This window comes from Populus alba, chromosome 9, assembly GCF_005239225.2.
Source record: "Populus alba chromosome 9, ASM523922v2, whole genome shotgun sequence".
NCBI lineage: Eukaryota > Viridiplantae > Streptophyta > Magnoliopsida > Malpighiales > Salicaceae > Populus > Populus alba.
This window is the reverse complement of record NC_133292.1, coordinates 11,583,103-11,606,214: the sequence shown is the minus strand read 5'-3', so window position 1 is coordinate 11,606,214 and position 23,112 is coordinate 11,583,103. Positions and strand designations below refer to the sequence as shown.

At 32.7% G+C, this 23,112-nt stretch overlaps 2 protein-coding genes and 1 pseudogene across 2 annotated transcripts; all 3 read right to left on the bottom strand.

Annotated features, from left to right (window-relative positions):
• Positions 1-46: 46 nt before the first annotated feature.
• Positions 47-3,321, bottom strand: LOC118045483 (alcohol-forming fatty acyl-CoA reductase-like; annotated as a pseudogene).
• A 3,983-nt stretch (positions 3,322-7,304) lies between these two features.
• On the bottom strand, positions 7,305-10,312 carry LOC118045482 (alcohol-forming fatty acyl-CoA reductase-like). The gene is made up of 10 exons (XM_035054135.2): positions 9,741-10,312; positions 9,560-9,663; positions 9,260-9,462; positions 9,048-9,148; positions 8,787-8,979; positions 8,486-8,647; positions 8,305-8,386; positions 7,938-8,204; positions 7,685-7,812; positions 7,305-7,592 (listed from the first exon to the last, which is right to left on the bottom strand). The coding sequence occupies exons 1-10, from the start codon at positions 9,817-9,819 to the stop codon at positions 7,442-7,444; spliced, it is 1,470 nt and encodes a 489-aa protein (XP_034910026.1). The 5' UTR covers positions 9,820-10,312; the 3' UTR covers positions 7,305-7,441.
• Positions 10,313-18,786: 8,474 nt separating this feature from the next.
• LOC118045481 (alcohol-forming fatty acyl-CoA reductase-like) lies at positions 18,787-21,335 on the bottom strand. The gene is made up of 10 exons (XM_035054133.2): positions 21,156-21,335; positions 20,975-21,078; positions 20,675-20,877; positions 20,463-20,563; positions 20,202-20,394; positions 19,903-20,064; positions 19,739-19,820; positions 19,384-19,650; positions 19,138-19,265; positions 18,787-19,047 (listed from the first exon to the last, which is right to left on the bottom strand). The coding sequence occupies exons 1-10, from the start codon at positions 21,232-21,234 to the stop codon at positions 18,894-18,896; spliced, it is 1,473 nt and encodes a 490-aa protein (XP_034910024.1). The 5' UTR covers positions 21,235-21,335; the 3' UTR covers positions 18,787-18,893.
• Between the last annotated feature and the right edge of the window lie 1,777 nt (positions 21,336-23,112).

Here is a 23,112-nt window from a genome sequence, read left to right as displayed (position 1 = left end):
ATAAAATATAGATTTTCTATATGATTTAGAATTGCAACTTAAGATTTGAGAAATTCTAGTTTTCTATCTTCGACTACACGCCGGCGTCACAAAATCTCTACAATATACATAAACTAGAGAGTCCACACATTTTCCATACAACCTAATTAGAAGCATAAATATTCATCATTACATCAAATGACTGAAACGCGGCATCATCAAAAATAGGTAAGGATTTTCCAAAGCACGATATATAATCATTCTTATAATTATTTCATCACATACTTAACGAGACCGGGGATGTGAGCATTCATCATATAATCCTCCCAGTCGATGCTCGTAGGATCAAAGTTGAAGACATTTGTTTCAGGACAAGTCTTTCTTGATGCTATTTGCAACTTCTCTGAATTCTTGTCATCAAATCTGCAGACAATAATTTGTTTTCGTCAATGCAATTATCAAAACAATACGATGGAATACAACAGCCTGAATAGAACATCACGTACATGCCCTCGAAGAGCACATAGGGCTTGAAAAGGTCCGTCAATCGCCTTAGCAATTTGAGTTTTCGATCAAGAACAGCACAGGCATCTCTGTGTTTTCTGAACAACACCATATTCACCAAATGCAATGCCTGGGAGGAAAAGAAGGATAGAAAAAAAAAAAAAAAAAAAACATCAGTACGATAATCAGTTTGTTTAAGATCGTTTGGAACAGTAAAATGGAATTATATTACAGCAAATCAATAAATTAACCTTCAAAGGAAGCAGGAAACGAATGGCCGCGTATGCTTGGAAGCTATCCATACTTGTTAAAATGGCCAATTTTTTAACTTTTAATCTTGCTCCTTTTCTGTTAATCCATGGATTTTTCCTAAAGTAACGGAAGCTAAAATCATGAAGATTTGTAAGTTTTACGGGGTTTAATTCTCAACGAAGAGCCCACGTTATAAATGATTCCTGAAGTTTTCTGGCCTGCATGTGCTACCATGGCCACGATAATAGCATTGACAACCATGTCAGCTGGTATCTGCAAAATAACGTATTCATTTAGTTGGGTTCCTGGAGAGTAAGATCAATTAAGAAATCAGTCCAGGAGGAGAAATCATTCAACAATTCTCGTCTCACCACATATATCAATATCTGATTTTGGATTGGAAATAAAGCATTTCAAGCTGCCTTTTCCATAGCCAGCAATTAAGCTATCAATATTTCTGCCATTTGATGCACGTTGCCCATTAGTGACATGAAGAGCATATATGAAATTATTGTTTCTTAATTATACGTAATAAATAATACCTTAGACCTTCGATCCAGCCAGGAAATGGATCTTTGTAGGTGCTGGATACGATGGTGGGACGTATAATGGCTAATGGTAAATCATCCTTGAAATGCATTAGAAGCATCTCTCCCATTGCCTTTGTAAAAACGCAAGTGTTTGGCCATCCATAAAGTCTTGCCCTGTTTACGTGTGGCAAGAGAGGTTAATTAGATTATATATATAAGATAAATTAGAATCGTCTATAGTAATTAGGTCCTCGTTCCACATATTTATTTGTTTAGGGAATTGAGTAATATATTATTTAAGGCAAGATTCAAACTTATTAGTTAGCCCTCACTCCCAACAGTATAATCAAAGTCAATAAACCACACTACCATTAATTAATGAAACTTATCCTTGAATTAATTAATAATTTTTTTTAATATTAATCCTATAGTTCTTAAGAAGATTTTATACGTCATTAGCTAATGGGATTCAATGGATTTGTCAGTTTTAGTAGCTTTTATGTAGTGTTATCACCCCAGAAGGGGAAAAAACTATGAGATGAAAAGGTGGACTTTCTTAGGTAGTTAACAACCAGGGGCCACAATGAGAATTTCTGAAAACAAGAGGGATTTAAATCATAAGGGCCACAGTGAAGATCGCTAAATATATAGTGGCTAAAGTATAGTTTACCATTTATTATTAGAGATTTCTTTTATTCCTCCTAAATAACAACAACAGCAACGTACAACAAAAACAAGCATATATACATTACCGCTCAAAGCCAAAATCCTTCATCGCTGAACTAACATCACATTCTGGAGAACTTTCTAATTGGAGTTGATATAATTTTTCTTTCACCAATTTATTTTCAATACCAATATCTGATTTATTGGTTCCCTTCTTGGCTTTTCCCATGGGAAATGGCTCTTCCAATATTATTCCTGCATCTTCGCCACACACATAAGCTGAGAAAAAGCACAAGACTGCTAATACAAATCAATTTAATTGCTACAATTAACAAAATAAAAATTGCAATATACATTTTTAAAAGAGAGAGAGAGAGTAATAGCTTCACATATGATTAATTTTCAAAGGCAAACAAATTCAAAAAGTTATAGGATCATCCAATTGTGCCTGTGATCATGCCATAAGGATATTCATAATTTCACATAACATTTACAGCCATAAAAGACGAAAGTAACAGGAAAAGGAGGCCAATTGGTCATCATGAATGAATGGAAATCAACAAAAATAGAAGCAGTCGACAAGTTAAAGAGAGGTATCCAAATTTGTGCTTAATTACCAGTGGATACATGGACGAGCATCTTAATATTAACACATTTCTTTGCAAAATCCAAGACATGCAGAGCTCCCATTGTATTTATGTCTAGTGCCACATCGTATCTTTATAATATCACAAGCCATAAAAGAAATTTAGTTTTGAATTAACAATTAGTTATTAGAGTAGAAAACATTAGGAGTGCAATTGCTTGCCGGCCCGTCATCACCTTTCATCAAAGTTCGTGGTGGCAGCAAAATTAAGCACAACATCAATTTCTCTCCACATTTCATCCTTCAAAGAAGAGTCTTTCTCGCCCAAGTCTTCGTCAGAGATGACACCAGGGACGGGAGTTGCCTTTTCTGATATAAAGGAATGCAGACTTGCACCACGTTTCTCCCTTAGAACCCTAAACAAGTGATCCTTCCCAATGACCTGTTCATGCAGTAGAATTAATTAGCCCCTGATAATCGTTAGAAATTCAATGATTCTCCATGTTATTCCTAATCTGATAATCATTTTAGTACCTCGTCATGGAGACGTTCTCTAGCAGAGGTGGCATCTGCAGCTCTTATAAGGAGATAAAATCTCTTCAGATTCGGTTGGACCCTCAATATTTTCTCAACGAAAACTGCATCAAACAAAAAATCATTAACCATGCCTTTAACATGTATAAAATCTCAATGAAGAGAAAAGAAGAGAGAAGATGCATGCAATCTCTTTGCTAGATACCCCGTTGCACCAGTGACCAACATGGTCTTCTCCTCAAGAAACTGGACTCCACTTCCCAACTCCATTAGATCAGAGAAGATAGTTTACTATGCGTTTGTTAAGTAAAAGTATATTTTCTTATGATTTATATAGAACATGTGCCCAGGGGCGGAGGTTTAGTGGTCAAATTAAAAAGGGGGAAAAGTTAAGATTTACTAATTTTAGAGTCAAAATATAAGGTATTTTGTTTCTTTGTTTCGAAAAGTGATTTTTGTAAATAACTTTTCAATCTTTTTTATTTTTGTTTGTCATTAAAAAAAATAGTCATTTGAAAACACTTTTTAGTTAAAAAAAATTTGTTTTTGTTTTCATGAAAGTGTTTTTCTTTTTATTTTAGATGAAAAAATACTTTTTAGAAGTTATAAAAAAAATTAAAAATTTCATATTATTTACTTATTATATCAAATTTGAACCTCAAACTTTTAATTGTTATATATTTTATTTTGATTTTTTTTAATTTTATCCTTTAGAATTTAATTTAATTTGATTTTTATATTGACTTTGGTTATTATTTTTATAATTGTTATTTGTTTTTCTCTTATTATTTTTTAATTATTGTTATTTATTTTATTTGAGATAATTTATGAAGTTATATTTTTTTTAATTTTATTCTCATTCAAAGTTTTAATTTGTAAGATTTGTTTCTCATTATTTTAATAAACTTGAAAATAAAATAAAATATTAATAAGTTATTTTCGACTTATTTTTATATGACATAACCAGAAAGTGTTTTTAATTTATTTTTCATGGTACTAACAAATATAAAAAAAATTATTTTACTTTTTAAAATTTTATTTTTAAAAAAAAACCACTTCAAAGAAAAGTACTTGGCCTTAAAATTACTCAAGGTAAAGGAGGGCCGGCCGAAACTATAGTTGCTCGTAAAATATAAAATATGTAAAATCAAGATTAAAATTTAAAAACAGATAAAATCAACAAATTTAGTCAAACTCATATAAAATTAAGCAAATTTGTAAAATACAGTAAACGAATACCAATATCACGATTTCACGTGAAATTTAGAAGAGTTGCTCAATTGTTATGCTGACTCAGCACTTCCATTTTCCATGAGATTCCGACTTCCCGGTCCTCATTGGCCACTCCCCACGCGACACATAATGTTTACTACTTGTGGACACTAGCCTTGCACACCACATTACAGAACATAATTCCTATTAAAAAAAGAAAAAGGGTCTCCATTTACCAGGACCACAACTGTAGTCAACAGAGGGGAAATCATATACTAAACCGTAATTTTCAGATTATACCTCAAAAATCCTTGATGCATGGGAAGAAAGAGTGCAAGTTAGTTGCTTCCAGCTTGTTTCTCTTTAAGGCCGCTTATTATCGACAATATCCGCCTTAATCTCAAATTATATATCTTACTAATTATTTATTTATTACTATTATCAGTTGATATATAATATTTATTTCACTTTTATGTTATTTAATTTAATATTTATGATAATATTTTTATTTTTATTTTGTAGTTATATACCTATATATAATGAAATTCTATAGATAGTTTTGAGTGTGTGTGTATAAGAATCTAGCTATATGGTGAGCTTATAGATCACATCAGGTTCTTGATCCTAAGAAGTTAGCAATATCGTACGTAACAATGCCAAACGTTTGGCTCCCAAATTAATAATATTTACATCCAGACTTTAAAACAGTTGAGTGAGAAGGTTTGACATTAAAATGGTGAATGAAAATATCTACTAACCTAACTAGATTCAATAACATTAAAAAATATTAAAAAAACAATCCATATTAAAAACATTGAAAAAATTAATTTTTAAAAATTATTTCAAAATATTTTTTTTATTTTATATTGAAAAGATATTATCTTAATATTTTTTTAAGTTGAAGAATTTAAATAAAAAAAATTTATTATCTCATACTAAAAAAACATAATTTTTTTCTTTTGAACATATATATATATATATATATATATTTTAAAGGGTTTTAAATTCTACTTTGAAAAAATAAAACATTTTTATAGTATTTATATAGTGAACTTTGAAATGAGCTTGTAATCAATTTAAAATATAAAAAAATAGGAGTCAAGAAGAAAAAATATAATTTTTTTTTTTTAAATATATCTATCAGGTTTTTACCTGGTCACTCGAGTTCTAAGTTAACTCGAAAGGTTAACCAGTTTACTTTGAAAATTTAAATGAAACAAACATGTCCAACGCTATTGAGATAACAAGACCTAATGTTGCTGGGTTAATCGGGGTAGTAGAGGCTGTAGAGCCTAATATTATTAAATCCTGCTAAGCATGAGAAGTTCTGTTAGAATTGATTTGGATCTGGCTTGACAGCCACATCCAACAACTTTTAACATAGAAAATAAAGAAGACAACAAAAGATTTTTTAATGAATTAGATATACTCAATGCTAGTAGGCCCTGCTGAATAATAAGAGCTAACATTGATGGGTTAATCTGGATAGTAGGGCCCGATACTATTATGTTCTGATGAACAATAAAACCAACAGTTGTTGGAATTGATTAACGTGTGAACTGGTCAGATCCAATAACTTTTAACATAGAGAATAAAATAAAAACAACACCAGCAATAAAATCTCAATCTCAATCAATCTGGTAATGGTATAGCAGTTGGAGAGTAAATGGTGCTGCCATGGAAAAGGACATTTGCCCCTCAAGAGGACGGAAAATGGCAAGGCACGAAACAGAAAATAAACACCTTCAAGGACAAAGAGTTGGTCTGTACTCTGTAGGCGTATGGCCAAGATTAATCAAGAAAAGGTCAGGCCTATGTGGACGGCTGAGAAGACTTCCTGTCTGGAGAAAAAAAAAAACATTATTTTAATATATTTATAAATAAAAAATATTTTAAAAACCAATTACACCCAAACTTTCAAACACGCTATAAAAACCCAACCACATCTCCCTCTCTGTCTTTACCATCTTCAGCCTTCTTTTTCAAGAACAACTAGGGAAACTCACGTTTAGGTCTTGCCTGGCTGTTGAAGGAATATGTTTTCTTTTTCTACATCATGGGTTTAAATTTTATTGTGTATGCTTGTCACCCCGCAGTATCTTACATGCTCACTGGATTTGCAGGATGTTTAGTAAGCTGTGGGATTAGTCATGGTGTGCGCAAGTTGATCCGAACATCCATATAAATTTTTTTTTAAAAAAAGAACAACTATGGAAACTCACGAAAGGACCACTTCACAGGTTGAGGATTCGTTATTCTCGTCAAAGGTTTAAGTTCACATTGAGGATAAAAAAAATAAAAAAATTCATTTTAATTTAATGGGGCAGGTGTTAGATGGTGTGATGCGATGGGGTGAAGAGACGGAGATGGTACAGCTATGAAAAAGAGAAGAAGAAGTTTCAGAGTGTAGAAACAGAGTTTAGTAGCAGTTTTATAAGAATATTTTAGTTTTAAAAAATATTAATAAGTTCTTCAATGATTTTTTATTATTAAAAAAACTAATAAGTTAATTGAGGTGATTATTGCATTACCTTTTGGAAAATATATGTTCTTCGATGATTTTTTATTATTAAATACAAAATATATATTGTTGGATGAATTTTTCTCATAGAAACTAACCTTTTTATGGTCCTGATTATCTTTCCATCACACATGTTTCAATAGAATATATATTTTTTTAATAAATATTTCAATTGAATCTTTTTAAAAAAGATTAAAAACAGAATAAATAAATAAAAATATTTTTAATCATTCTATAATTTGCTTATAGACATCCAAAAGATGCAGTAATTTTCTTAACAATGCTAAGATGTTCTCTCTTAAAAAAAAAGAATCCTGTTAGTTAAAAATATTAAAAATATAATAAATCATGAAATACATAAAAAAAAACAAATTAAGACAACAATATATCATAAAAGTGTAATCTAAATAATAATTTAATAAGGGACAACAAATCCATAAAATACCACTTCAAAATTACTTTAGCCACTATATCCAAGTGGCATGCATGACCTAGTTGGCTCCACACATTTCAACACAAATTAACATAAACATTGAAATCAAGTTTCCTTAATTTGTCTTTGTCATACAGATAATGTGAATTGCCAATCATAAATCCATTGCATGAAAAATTAAAAATAACATAACAATTACAAATTTTCAAAAAAATAAATAATTATTACATCTCATATTTAACAAGACCAGGAATGTGAACATTCATCATGTAATCGTCCCAATCAATGTTCATAGGATCAAAGTCAAAGATATCTGTTTCATGACAGGTTTCTTTGGATATTATCCGCAACTTTTCAGAATTTAGATCATCAAATCTGTAAAAAAATAAAAAATAAATTGTTTTTATCAATTAAATTATATAAAAAAATATTAATTATTAATTGAACTAAAAATGAAATGCACGTACATGCCCTCGAAGAACACATAAGGTTTATAAAGGTCTACCAACCGCATCACCAATTTTACTCTTCGATCAAGAACGGTGTACAAGTCTTGATATTTTTTAAACAACAATGTGTTGAACAATTGCAATGCCTGTGAATTAAAAAGGAAAAAAAAAAAAAACAATATATATATCAGTGAAAACAGCATTTAAAAATGACAAGAAAAATAGATAAATTAACTGAATCAAGTTTAATTAAGATCAAGCAACATTAAACCTTCAACGGCAGGAGAAAACGAATGGCCATGTACGTGTAGAACTTGGGCATGCTGGTCAAAACAATTCCTTTGCCAACTTTTACCGACTCCCCCTCCTTATTAATCCATGGATGTTCACTGAAATAGCGAAAACTAAAATCATGAAGATTCGAGAAATTTACAGGATTTCTGAACGAAGAACCCAAATGATAAATGATCTCCGAATGCTGCTTGGCGCGTGCTACCATGGCAACTATAATGGCATTGACAACCATGTCAGCTGGTATCTGCATTTCCAGAAAACGTTAGTTCTAAAATTCTAATAATTCTCAATTCTAATCATTTTTTATTTTTTATGACAGTCGAAAGGGAGAGTGATCTTATTACCACGTCAAGAGTTGATCGTGGTCCGGAGATAAAGCATGTAACTCTGCCTTTACCGTAGCCCACAATTAAGCTGTCAATAGTTCTGTTAAAGAGGCAAGACATGGAGCTTAATTTGAGATAAGAGATTTGGAAAATCTAAACAAACACACACACACACATACTCGTTAATGAATAAATTCACCTGACACCTTCAATCCAACCAGGAAATGGCTCTTTGTAAGTACTCGCTACCATGGTGGGGCGTATAATTACTAATGGCAAACTATCTTTGAAATTCACTAGCAGCATTTCTCCCATTGCCTTGGTAAATACGTAAGTGTTTGGCCATCCGAAAAGCCTTGCCCTGCAATATCAGATTAAGAGACAGAAATTACATAAAGAAAATCTCAATTTGAGTTCATTAATTTGCATGCTTACTGAATATCTATCTAGATTTCATAGCCCGCCACATGAAAAGAAAAGAAGAAGGAAGAAAGAACTACCGCTCAATGCCGAAATCCTTCATAGCTGAAGTAATTTGTTTCTCTGGAACATTTTCTAATTTGAGTTCATTTAATTTTTCTTGCACCATTCTCTTTTCAAAGTTGATATCAATTTTCTCGTCCCCCTTTTTGGCCATCCCCATATGATATGGTTGCTCGAGTATAAGCCCAGCATCTTCGCCGCACACATAAGCTGAACATGACGTAAACTAGTTAATGAGAAGTCGACGAAGCTGTCTAATTAAATTAAACTGTACTTACCGGTGGATACATGGACAAGCATCTTTATTTTAACACATTTCTTTGCAAAGTTTAAAACATGCAAGGCTCCCAGTGTATTGATGCCTAGTGCAACATCGTATCTTCAGGAGCACGCACGTCCATACAGAAAAAAACATAAGACTTAGTTTGTGTTAGCATTCTAATAAAGAAGGAGATCATAGATTATTATTACCATAGTTTTGTTTATTTACCTTTCATCAAAGTTGGTGGTGGCAGCAAAATTAAGCATTACGTCAATTTCTCTCCACATTTCATCCTTCAAAGAAGAGTCTTTCACTCCCAGGTCTTCGTGGGAGATGTCACCAGGGACAGGAGTTACCTTTTCTGATATAAAGGAATGCAGGCCTGCACCGTGTTTCTCCCTTAGAACCCTAAACAAGTCCTTCCCAATGACCTGTTCATGCAGTGGAATTGGACCCGGATAATCGTTAGAAATTCAATGATTCTCGATGTTATTCCTTTGATTATCATTTCAGGGACATTTTTAGTACCTCATCACGGAGACGTTCAGTACCAGACTTGGCATCTGCAGCTCTTAGAAGGAGATAAAATTTCTTCACATTTGGTTGGACCCTCAATATTTTCTCCACAAAAACTGCACCCATTAAACAAAAATGGTAATTATTCAACATAAAATCTCCATAAAGAGAAAGGTAGAGAGAAGATGCGTACTCTTTGCTAGATAACCGGTGGCTCCTGTGACCAAAATGGTCTTGTTCTCAAGAAACTGCAGTATACTTCCCAATTCCATTAGTTACACAAGATTTGATGTGAAAATATAATCAAAGAAGGATATCTCATGCACTTGTATGTGTTTTGAAGGGTGAAGGATAAATTTCGAAAGACAAAGATGACTCTATATACTTCGAGTATTTATATAATAATTTTCGTGCACAGACAGGAGGCACAACTACTGTATTGACAAATATTGATATCTAGATAGGACTGCTTACCGACTAAATCTAGGCACATGGGAAACGGAACGAGGTTGTACTATATTTAATTTAGATGTGAGCAAAAGTACGTGAACACTATAAAATAATTTTAATGCTGTTGTGATAAATTAACCGACTTTTTGCATATGTGGTTAGAAAAATGCAAGGCTGGGTTCAGAAAACTGGGAAAAAGTCATCCATTCTGGATTTTGAACACCTTTTTTTTTTCAGGTGTCTTGCAAAATCAATTGGCTCATCTGTTTTTTACTTGCCCATGATGTGAAAACTACATTTTAGGTCAACAGTAGTACTCACTTCACGGCACTGAGAGCAGGACACTTTAATAGGGCCATACCCAAGCACATGAAGGAATTTTTTTTTGCATGCCTCATAAATAGAAGGAATTAATTCCACCGAAAACTAGTGAAGATTTATAAGCCAGACATGAGAATTTTGGGAGTGCTTGTGACTCTGTGTGGATAGTAATTGTCTATTGGTGGATATTGGTTTTAAAACTTGGCATAATGTGTATATAAAATGATAATTGGAGTGCCAGACTGCGTTGGCTTCTACTTGAGAAGGAGAAAGGGAACTTTTGATGTAATTGATAATAATGTTATTTTCTCCGCTAATTAAAAAAAAGTGGCATAATCAATGGGGATTTGTGTTGAATGTGATGGTGATCCTATAAACCACAGAATTGATTCGCGGTATATATCTAGGAAGCACCCACGTGGCCACAACTCAATTATATATATATATATATATATATATATAGTTATATACACACACACATATTGAGATTGTTTGTTATTATGATAGTAATTATATTTTAAAATATTTTTTTGATTTAGAATATATTGAAATAATTTTTTTTTATTTTTAAAATTTTAATTTTGATATCATCATATCAAAATATTATAAAAACACCGAAAAAAAATAATTTATAATAAATAAAAAAATATAAAAATTTTTAAAAACAATTTTAAAGTGTAAAACTAAATGCACTCAAGGATTTATACCATGTTTTTTATTTTACTTTCAAAAGTTTTTTTTTAAATTTAAATTTATTTTTATTTTTCTCCTTACTTCAAAATAATTTTTAATGTGTTTGTAGATTGTTTTAATATACTGATGTCAAAATGATCATCGCTTAACCTTCCTTCACAATAGGGCCACCGCTAGCGACTCACATCTTGTGCAAATAAATATGTTTTAATAAAAAAAATTTAACATAATTTTAATTACATAAATTTTATATAATAAAAAAATCTTATTAGTTTGTTTTTTCTTCACCATATGTGAAAAAAATTAAAACAAAAGAAAAATAAAAATTAACAAGGTTGGAAAATAAAATTGAAAATATCCGATAGCCTAGCTAGACCCAATAGTATTGAGAAACATTAAGAAACAATCCATGTGAATATAAATTATACATGTTGTAAAGAATTAAGCTTAAAAAATTATGTCAAAATATTTTTTTTTATTTCATATTGAAAATACACTATCTTATTCTTTTAAATCGAAGAATTTAAACCAAAAAAATTTATTATCTCACATTGAAAAAAAATATTTTTTTTCTTGTGAACATAGAGTATATATATTAAAGGGTTTCAAATCTTACTTTGAAAAAATAAAATATTTTTTTAGTATTTATACAATAAACTTTAAAATGAGTTAGCTATCAATTTAAAAATATAAAAAATAAAGGTATCTAAATAGAAGAAAAAACATATATATTTTTAAAAATATCTCTATCAGATTTTTATCTGGTCATCTAAGTTCATTAACCCGATACTCCAAGATTTTTTAATGAATTAGATATACTCAATGCTAGTAGGCCCTGCTGAATAATAAGAGCTAACATTGATGGGTTAATCTGGATAGTAGGGCCCGATACTATTATGTTCTGATGAACAATAAAACCAACAGTTGTTGGAATTGATTAACGTGTGAACTGGTCAGATCCAATAACTTTTAACATAGAGAATAAAATAAAAACAACACCAGCAATAAAATCTCAATCTCAATCAATCTGGTAATGGTTAGCAGTTGGAGAGTAAATGGTGCTGCCATGGAAAAGGACATTTGCCCCTCAAGTGGACGGAAAATGGCAAGGCACGAAACAGAAAATAAACACCTTCAAGGACAAAGAGTTGGTCTGTACTCTGTAGGCGTATGGCCAAGATTAATCAAGAAAAGGTCAGGCCTATGTGGACGGCTGAGAAGACTTCCTTTCTGGAAGGATGACACGTGTCAAGTGGTCTTCAATCTTGAACAGAACAGCGTAGCATCAAGAAGAGAGCAGTGAACCGAGGAGGATATTACGGGAAGTCTCCGTCAAGAATACATACCCTCAACTACTACCATTAACCACCTACATCAGCCACGCTTCTGCCCTTCTCTGTCTCTGTTCCATCCACAACAATCTCTGATGTTAATATAAAGATTTTATTTATTTTTGTATTTTAAAAATATTTTTGAAAAAAAAAAATATATTTTTTATTTTTTTTACTTTAAATTAATATTTTTTAATTATTTTAATGTGCTGATGTTAAAAATTATTTTTTAAAAATAAAAAATATATTATTTTAATATATTTTTAAATAAAAAACAATCCCAACAACGTTGAAAACAGAGTATAAAAACCCAACCACATCGCCTCTCTGTCTGTACCGTCATCTGCCTACTTTTCAAGAACAACAAGGGAAACTCACGAAAGGACCACTTCACAGGTCGAGGACTCGTTATTCTCGTCTAAGGTTCAAGTGGATAAAAAAAAAATAAAAAAATTAGAGATTTAAATGAAATAAAAAAATTCATTTTAATTTAATGGGGCAGGTGTTAGATGGTGTGATGCGATGGGGTGAAGAGACGGAGATGGTACAGCTATGAAAAAATTCAAAGTCAGTGTTTGAATAACTAACTGATCTTTATTTATACGGCCCACTGTGATGTGATTGAAAGAGGTATACGTGGAGGCCTTGTCCAAGCGAGATGCATGCACGGATTTGTGAACTCACTGTGGATAAAGCCTGTTCAAATTTCAAAACCAAAAACTAAGCAACCCTATGAAATTACAAAAAGAAGATAGATTCTTCATGTTTGTTTAAGCGAAATCAGACAGGAAGTCTCAAAATTTTAGGCTTCCAAAATTAAGAAAATGATGATTTCAGAGTTTTCTTAAAAAAACAATGAACGATAAAAGAAATATTATTGATAGCTCTAATGAAAAAGAAAGAGGAGAGAATGAGATATTTTTGTAAAATAAACCGTAGCATAACCAAATTTCATTATCCATCTTTTTACAAGATTAATTCTTAAAATAAAATAATTAAATAAAAACTCACCTTTTAAAAGTCAAATGCTACAATATGTTGAGTTTATTTACAATTTATTTTTAAAAATAGTTAATATCGATCCCTATAATGGACATAATCCATATTTTATTTTTAAACGTTTGAAATCAATCCTTTTTTTTATTAAAAAAAAACATATCAACAAATAATATTTATTTTTAAAGAAGAAATTCATGTTGGTATCGCTAAAAAATGAGCAAAATTCATACTTGAGAATTAGGTTTTGGACCCACAAACGATGACGGGATAAAATAGGTGTTGGACCATGTTGTTATTTTTTTTAATATTTATTTCAGATATTTGTATACAAAATAAATAAAATATCACTAGGAATCCCCAAAATTACATAAGTGCTACTGTATAGGTAAAAGACTAAAATTCCCTTGTGCTTCTCAAAAATAACAAAAATACTCCTGGTGGCACGTGTAGCTCAAGCGCGGCCACTGCTAGAGGGGTGAAATTATTCATGTGATTCTAGCCCAAAAGGGTAGATTCTGGGGGAGAGGATTCTGATGATGGTGGTTTCGATGGCCGTTGATAGTTGATGAGAGATAATCGACGGTTTGAAGCTTCAGGTGGCCAAAGAAGTTGCGGCGTTTTCCCAGCAAGATTCGACGCTGAAGGCAATGATAAATGCCTGGGTTTTTCTCAAGAGGAGGTGAAGAACCTTTCTGTGGCGGTCCAGAGTCTTTAAGTGGCTGGAGATGGGAGATCTGATGAGAGAGAGAATCGCTGGCTGAAGGAGAGAGAGAATCAGTGAGATCAACTAGAGTGCGGACATTAACATAGTAAACCGGTGCACCTAAGGCTCAGGTACCGCTGTATTACTGATGAGCTGATCCTTTGGCTGCTGTTGGTTTGATATAAAAGTTAATCGGACGGTCCTGATGGACTGATCTTTGTTGTAGTGTGGTGAGGTGTACCAGTAGCTTGGTACACTAGGTTACGTGGCACGACAAGAAGAAATAGCATATTGTTTGAAGGGCTGAGATGGATTTGAGTTTTAATCCAGTGTGGTATGCCCTATTAGATCCTATTAAATAAAAGGTTCAGAACTAAACACTATTAGATCTAATGGTTAGGATATTTTTAGTATTTTTCAAATTGTTTTTTTTTTTAAATCAATATCTTACTCGCACGAAGAAAAAAAAAACATCAATAGTAATATCATAATCTTTTTTTTTTTTCTCTTTTTCCCCTCCACTCTTCGCAAAATTTTACTGGCTTTTTATAGCCAATGATGAGGGGACATGGGAATTTAATGACCAGGAGACACAAATCTGTTTTAAAGTAAAACTTTCACCGCACCAACTACACCACCAACTATAATAAAAACTTTTGCCTTAATGATTTTATGTTATTATATATAATGATAAATATTTATATTGATAAAATTAAAAAATCAAATCAGTATTAGAAAAAGCTTGGTTCAACCCTTAAAAATCAATTTTGATAATAAAAAAAAATAAATTCTAAACACTAAAAAAATATTTTTTTGAACATATCAACCCGGTTAACCGGGTTTTTACCGAAAATAACAATTTCAACTTGAAATGGCCTGAAAGCTCAATTTTGACCACAATCAACATGGTTTGACCCGGTGGACTCGGTTTTGACTCAAAATGGTCTGAAATTTATTTTTTACCCGATTGACATGGTTTGACTTGTATTGACCTGGTAAACTCGATTTTGACCTAAATTGACTTGAAACTTATTTTTTACCCTGGTCGACATGGTTTGACTCGTAGTGACCTGAAGGGCTCAGTTTTGACCCGATGGACTCAATTTTGAACCAAAATGACATGAAACTTATTTTTTACCCCAACCAACATTGTTTGATTTGTATTAACCTTGATAAGGGATGTGATATAGCACGTAACTCTCCATAATTGTAGGAGATAATATAGCCAGATAGATTTACATTATTTAGTTGTTGTTTCCTACTATAACTATACCTCCACATTACTTATAAATATAACTTTCTCAGCACAGAATCTCTGTGGCTTTACAATTACTTACATGGTATCAGAGTAGTTTAGGATTAACATCCACCGATCCAATGGCTTCAACTGCTCTTAATTCTTTTTTTTTTTTATTCAAACAATGTTTTATATTATCACCATCAAACTTTATTCTACCAACTATCTTCTCTGGCAAAATCAGATTCTGCCATTTCTAAACTCTCAAAATCTACTTGGTTACTTTACATGAGCCCCTAGAATCCATCCTTTTCAATTCAATCAGTATTCCCAACCCCAAACATGCCATTTGGAAATCAGAAGACCAACATCTACTTATACTCCTTTCATCCCTAACCGAGGAGGCCATGGATGAAGTTCTTGGTCTCTCCATTTCTCATGCAGTATGGATTGCACTTGAATCATCCTTTAGTCATAGATCCAAAATTTATGAAATTCATCTTAAAGATGACTTGCAACATTTAAGACGAGGGTCTCGCAGTGTTATTGAGTACTCTCGTTACTTTAAAGAACATTGTGATCAACTCGTGATTCATTTGGTTTTATCCCATGACATTAAAATCTCAAGCTTTTATGATTTTTAAGCAATTTAAAACTCTTGTTGAGGTTCAGTTCTCCTGCAAAATCAAAACCTTTCAAAGCAATAAGGGAGCTGAATTTACAAACAATCGATTCCAATCTCATCTCCATGCTTCCGACATTCGTCACCAAATGTCTTGTTCATACACTCCTTCCCAAAATGATCGCGCTGAACATAAATATTACCATATCACTAAAACTGTTCTAGCCTTGTTATTCCATTCTCAGGTTCCTTTATCACATTAGGTTGACACATTTAGTGCTACTTTTTTTTACCATTAATCGGTTGCCCTCACCTATCCTTGACAACCTTTCTCTATATGAGATTTTATTTGGTAAGCCACTTGTGTATGTTGAATTCCATCATTTTGGTTGTCGTGTGTTTCCTTGCTTACGAGATTACACACCTCATAAATTTGCTCCACATAGCAATGCTTGTATTTTTCTTGGCTATAACATGTCTCATAGAGGGTTTCGATGTCTTGATCTTTCTACACTGTGTATTTACATCACTCATCATGCTCGATTTGATGAGATTATTTTTCCATTTACTAATACATCCTCTTCATGTAATCCTATATCCCTAATTAGTTCATCTTTTAATGAACCTGTTGTCACCGCTATTTCTACTGCAAATCGGAAAACTTCTCCATCACTTCCTATTACATCTTCTATATCATTTTGTGTTCCTCGTACCACTGATCTTGTCAATGATTTTGTGCAGCATTTATCCTTTGAACCTACTACAACAGGTGTTTCTCTAGATGAAACAATTGCTTCCCCTGCTGTAACAGAAGCCACTTTTGTTGTTTCTTTGCCATCAGACCAGTTTGCACTTCTTTTTGGAGCTTTTAATAATCTTCATCCGATGATCACTAGAGCTAAGACTGGTGTCTTTAAGCCCAAACATCACTCATATGTTACACCTTGTTGCCTTCACCATTGGTCCACGCCTTGCTTGCTAAACAAGAACCATAAAGTTTTTCATCCGCCTCTAAACACCCAGGTTTGGGTTGCTACTATGAATGAAGAACTGGATGCCCTTTCCTTTAATAACACATGGGACTTGGTTCCTCTTCCACTTCACACAAACATTGTTGTTCAAAGTAGATTTTCCATGTAAAATATTTAGCTGATGGCACTGTTGATCGTCTCAAAGCACGCCTTAATGCTAAAGGCTATTCCCAACTTCCTGGTTTGGATTTTCATGACACCTTCAGCCTTGTCATTAAGGCCTATACTGTGCGCCTTGTGCTCTCACTTGTAGTCTCTTGTCATTGGCCTCTCCACCAGCTAGATGTCAAAAATGCCTTCCTTAATGGTCTGTTAAATGAAGCTGTCTATATGGAGCAACCCCTTGGCTATAATGATCCACGATTTCCTCATCATGTCTGTAAGTTAAAATGGGCTCAATATGGCTTGAAGCAAGTCCCTCGGGCTTGGTTCATCGGTTCAATTTTTTTCTGCTACAACTTGGTTTCACATGCAGCACTGCAGACCCCTTTCGTTTTGTCTATGCTCGCTCCAATATCATGCTTTACCTCCTACTTTATGTTGATGACATTATTGTTATTGGCAACAATATTCCTTTCCTCCAGCATTTCATTCAACAACTTCATCATGAGTTTGCCACAAAGGACTTAGGCACATTGAATTATTTCCTAGGCTTGGAGCTTTCCTCCTCTGCAAATGGCCTCTTATTGAGTCAAGCAAAATATGCCTATAATATTCTTGTCTATGCTCAGCTTTTGGAATGCAAGCCAATGCTAACTCCCATGGTTGTCTCACAACAATAGTCCAGCAATGGTGATGCCTTCCATGATCCCATGTTGTTTAGTTCCATGGTGGGCGCTCTGCAATATTTAACGATCACCCTTCATGATCTAACATAAGCTATAAATGTAAGTCAACATATGCAATCCCCTACAGTGCCCTATTTTCAAGCCTTCAAACGCATCCTTTGGTATGTTAAAGGCATTTTCACTATGGTCTCTTCTTCATCATCAACTGATCTTACTGCCTACCCTTACACTGATTGGGCTGGTTGCCTTGACACCCATCGCTCCACCTTTAGTTATGCAATCTTTCTAGGTGACAATCTCATATCATAAAGTGCTAAAAAACAATCCACTGTTTCTCGTTCAAGTTGTGAATCTGAGTATTGTGCCTTGGCTCACACAGCTTCTGAAGTTATCTGGCTAACTCATCTTCTTCGTGATCTCAATGTTTCCTTATCACACCAGCCATTACTCCTCCGTGATAACAAAAGTTCATTGTTCCGTACTCTTAATCTAGTCTCACACAAAAGGTCAAAACACATCGCTCTCGACTATCACTTCATTCGTGAGCTAGCAGCATCAGGGACCATTCAGCCTAAATTTATGCCATCCAACTTGCAAATTGCTGACATTTTTACAAAAAGTCTCTCTTAGCCACTGTTCACATTATTTCACTCCAACCTTCGTGTTCATATTAATCCCACACTCAACTTGCGGGGGGGATGGTAAGGGATGTGATACAGCACGTCACTATCCATAATTGTAGGAGATAATATACCTAGATAGATTTACATTATTCACTTGTTGTTTCCTACTGTAATTATACCTGCACATTACTTATAAATATAACTCTCTCAGCACAGAATCTCTGTGGCTTTACAATTATTTTCAGACTCGATGGGCTTGGTTTTCATGGAAAAAGGCAGTTGACTCAAGAAAAATGTATTTTTGAATTTTCATTTTTTTTCTTATTTTTTTGAATTTTTACAAATAAAAATAAAAATAAAATAACATTTAAATATTTTTTGGAGAATCCAAAATTAGATTATTACAAATATTGAAATCAAATTTCCTTAACTTGTCTTTGTCATACAGATAATTGAATTGCCAATCATAAATTAATCCATTGCATGGAAAATTGAAAATAACATAATCATTACAAATTTTCAAAGAAAAAAATATAATCTTAAAATAACTATTTCATCACATATTTAACAAGACCAGGAATGTGAACATTCATCATGTAATCTTCCCAATCAATATTCATAGGATCAAAGTCGAAGATATCTGTTTCATAACAAGTTTCCTTGGATATTATCCGCAACCTTTCAGAATTTAGATCATCAAATCTGTATAAAAATAAAAAAATATTTTCTTTGTCAATTAAATTATATATAAAATATTAATTATTAATTGAACTAAAAATAAAATCCACGTACATGCCCTCGAAGAACACATAAGGTTTATAAAGGTCTGCCAACCGCATCACCAATTTTACTCTTCGATCAAGAACGGTGTACAAGTCTTGATATTTTTTAAACAACAATGTGTTGAACAATTGCAATGCCTGTGAATTAAAAAGGAAAAAACCACAATATATATCAGTGAAAACAGCATTTAAAAGTGATAAGGAAAATAGATAAATTAACTAAATCAAGTTTAATTAAGATCCAGCAACATTAAACCTTCAACGGCAGGAGAAAACGAATGGCCATGTACGTGTAGAACTTGGGCATGCTGGTCAAAACAATTCCTTTGCCAACTTTTACTGACCCCCCCTCCTTATTAATCCATGGATGTTCACTGAAATAGCGAAAAATAAAATCATGAAGATTGGAGACAGTTACAGGATTTCTGAACGAAGAACCCAAATGATAAATGATCTCCGAATGCTGCTTGGCGCGTGCTACCATGGCAACTATAATGGCATTGACAACCATGTCAGCTGGTATCTGCATTTCCAGAAAACGTTAGTTCTAAAATTCTAATAATTCTAAACGTTAGTTTTATGACAGTCGAAAGGGAGAGTGATCTTATTACCACGTCAAGAGTTGATCGTGGTCCGGAGATAAAGCATGTAACTCTGCCTTTACCGTAGCCCACAATTACGCTGTCAATAGTTCTGTTAAAGAGGCAAGACATGGAGGTTAATTTGAGATAAGAGATTTGGAAAATCTTTTTATTTATTCGGTGAATAAATTCACCTGACACCTTCAATCCAACCAGGAAATGGATCTTTGTAAGTACTAGCTACCATGGTGGGGCGTATAATTACTAATGGCAAACTATCTTTGAAATTCACTAACAGCATTTCTCCCATTGCCTTGGTAAATACGTAAGTGTTTGGCCATCCGAAAAGCCTTGCCCTGCAATATCAGATTAAGAGACAGAAATTACATAAAGAAAATCTCAATTTGAGTATTAATTTGCATGCTTACTGAATATCTATCTAGATTTCATAGCCCGCCACATGAAAAGAAAAGAAGAAGGAAGAAAGAGCTACCGCTCAATGCCGAAATCCTTCATAGCTGAAGTAATTTCTTTCTCTGGAACATCTTCTAATTTGAGTTCATTTAATTTTTCTTGCACCATTCTCTTTTCAAAGTTGATATCAATTTTCTCGTCCCCCTTTTTGGCCATCCCCATATGATATGGTTGCTCGAGTATAAGCCCAGCATCTTCGCCGCACACATAAGCTGAACATAACGTAAACTAGTTAATGAGAAGTCGACGAAGCTGTCTAATTAAATTAAACTGTACTTACCGGTGGATACATGGACAAGCATCTTTATTTTAACACATTTCTTTGCAAAGTTTAAAACATGCAAGGCTCCCAGTGTATTGATGCCTAGTGCAACATCGTATCTTCAGGAGCACGCACGTCCATACAGAAAAAAACATAAGACTTAGTTTGTGTTAGCATTCTAATAAAGAAGGAGATCATAGATTATTATTACCATAGTTTTGTTTATTTACCTTTCATCAAAGTTGGTGGTGGCAGCAAAATTAAGCATTACGTCAATTTCTCTCCAAATTTCATCCTTCAAAGAAGAGTCTTTCACTCCCAGGTCTTCGTGGGAGATGTCACCAGGGACAGGAGTTACCTTTTCTGATATAAAGGAATGCAGGCCTGCACCGTGTTTCTCCCTTAGAACCCTAAACAAGTCCTTCCCAATGACCTGTTCATGCAGTGGAATTGGACCCGGATAATCGTTAGAAATTCAATGATTCTCGATGTTATTCCTTTGATTATCATTTCAGGGACATTTTTAGTACCTCATCACGGAGACGTTCAGTACCAGACTTGGCATCTGCAGCTCTTAGAAGGAGATAAAATTTCTTCACATTTGGTTGGACCCTCAATATTTTCTCCACAAAAACTGCACCCATTAAACAAAAATGGTAATTATTCAACATAAAATCTCCATAAAGAGAAAGGTAGAGAGAAGATGCGTACTCTTTGCTAGATAACCGGTGGCTCCCGTGACCAAAATGGTCTTGTTATCAAGAAACTGCAGTATACTTCCCAATTCCATTAGTTACACAAGATTTGATGTGAGAATATAATCAAAGAAGGATATTTCATGCACTTGTATGTGTTATGAAGGATGAAGGATAAATATCGAAAGACAAAGATGACTCTGTATATTGGGAGTATTTATATAATAATTTTCGTGCACAGACAAGGCACAACTACTGCATTGACGAATATTGATATCTAGATAGGACAGCTTACCGACTAAATCTAGGCACATGGGAAATGGAATGATGTTGTGATATATTTAATTTAGATTCTACATTTCGTGTACATCTGATATTTGCCAAGATATGACCATAACTACATTAGAATAATTTTAATGCTGCTGTGATAAATCATCCGACTTCTTGCATATGTTATTAGAAAAATGCAAGGCTGGGTTCAGAAAATTGGGGAGAAGTCATCCATTCTTTTTGCATATGAGATTAGAAAAATGCACGGCTGGGTTGCAAAATCAATTGGCTCATCTGTTTTTTCCTTGCCCATGATGTGAAAACTACATTTTAGGTGAACAGTAGTACTCACTTCACGTCACTGAGAGCCTGAGACACTTCAACGAGTCATGGGCGAATGTGTGGTCTCCCTAGCAACTTCCATTGAATCAGGACACCTCACTCTGAATTGGTAAAGTGGACCCATCTACTTCCCAATTAAGACTAATTCCAAATCTTTCTATTAATGAACGAATTCTATATTGAATAGTAACAAAAAAAAATAGTACTAATATATAAACCTTAAAAGAAATAAAAAACCATCTTAAAGTTCAATTTCCTAAATAAAAATTAAATTGTCAAACACAGTTAGCAAATTTAACATTTTTCTCTCAATTTATGCCATGATATGTGACGTGGCATTCATCAGATAGTAGTGGAGTTGATTTGGCCATGTCCCAAGCATATCAAGGATTTTTTTTTTACATGCCTCATAAATGGTAGGAATTAATTTCACCAAGAAACTAGTGAAAATTTATAAGCCAGACATGAGATTTTTGGGAGTGCGTGTGACTGTATGTGGATAGTAGTTGTCTATTGGGTTTCTTGTAAGCATGGTGTATAATGGTTTAAAATATATATTAAAATAATAATTTTTTTATTTTAAAAAAATATTTTTAATAGTAATATTTCAAAAACGATTTAAAACTAATGGTGATAAAGAGACGTGCAAGAGGCATGATAATTAGAATAAAATGAAAGCGTCCCTCTATGACGAACAGACGTGTGAGAGGCATGATAATCATAATGGATGAAAGTGTCTTTCTAGCTACTAATGTTTCTTAAGAGTAATTTCATCGAATGATTGATCGACAGCTTTTCTATGTCACAAGAAAGGAATATCTCAGGGACAAAAAAAATTCTTGGCTATGTTACTTTTTATTCTATTTATCTCAAGTAATTTTATGGATTATAAAATTAATAATTATTTAAATTTTTAGTAATTTTTAAAATTAATAATTAATATTTTAGTGAAAAATATTATTCAAAACAAAGCATTATTTAACACATAATATTTACTTATTAATTGCATTTTAAATGTTGATTTCATAAATATTAATGAGATTAAAAATGATTATGATAATAAAGTTACAAAGAAGTATGATGGTATTTTATTAGGTCTTAACAAGATTGGCTCAATTACATTGATATTTAAATTAAAATTTGTTCTTATGGAAACCGAAAAATTCAATGGGGTCATTTCACAAAAATAAATATGTTGTTGATTTATAATTTATATTTTTAAATATTTTGTTTTTAGTATTTTAGAATTTATATTTGGTTTGTGTTTTGGATATAGAATTAAAATTTTATTGTTGGTTTAAAATTTAAATTTAATTTATGTAAATATTGAATTATAATTAATTAGATATTTCCTATAAACA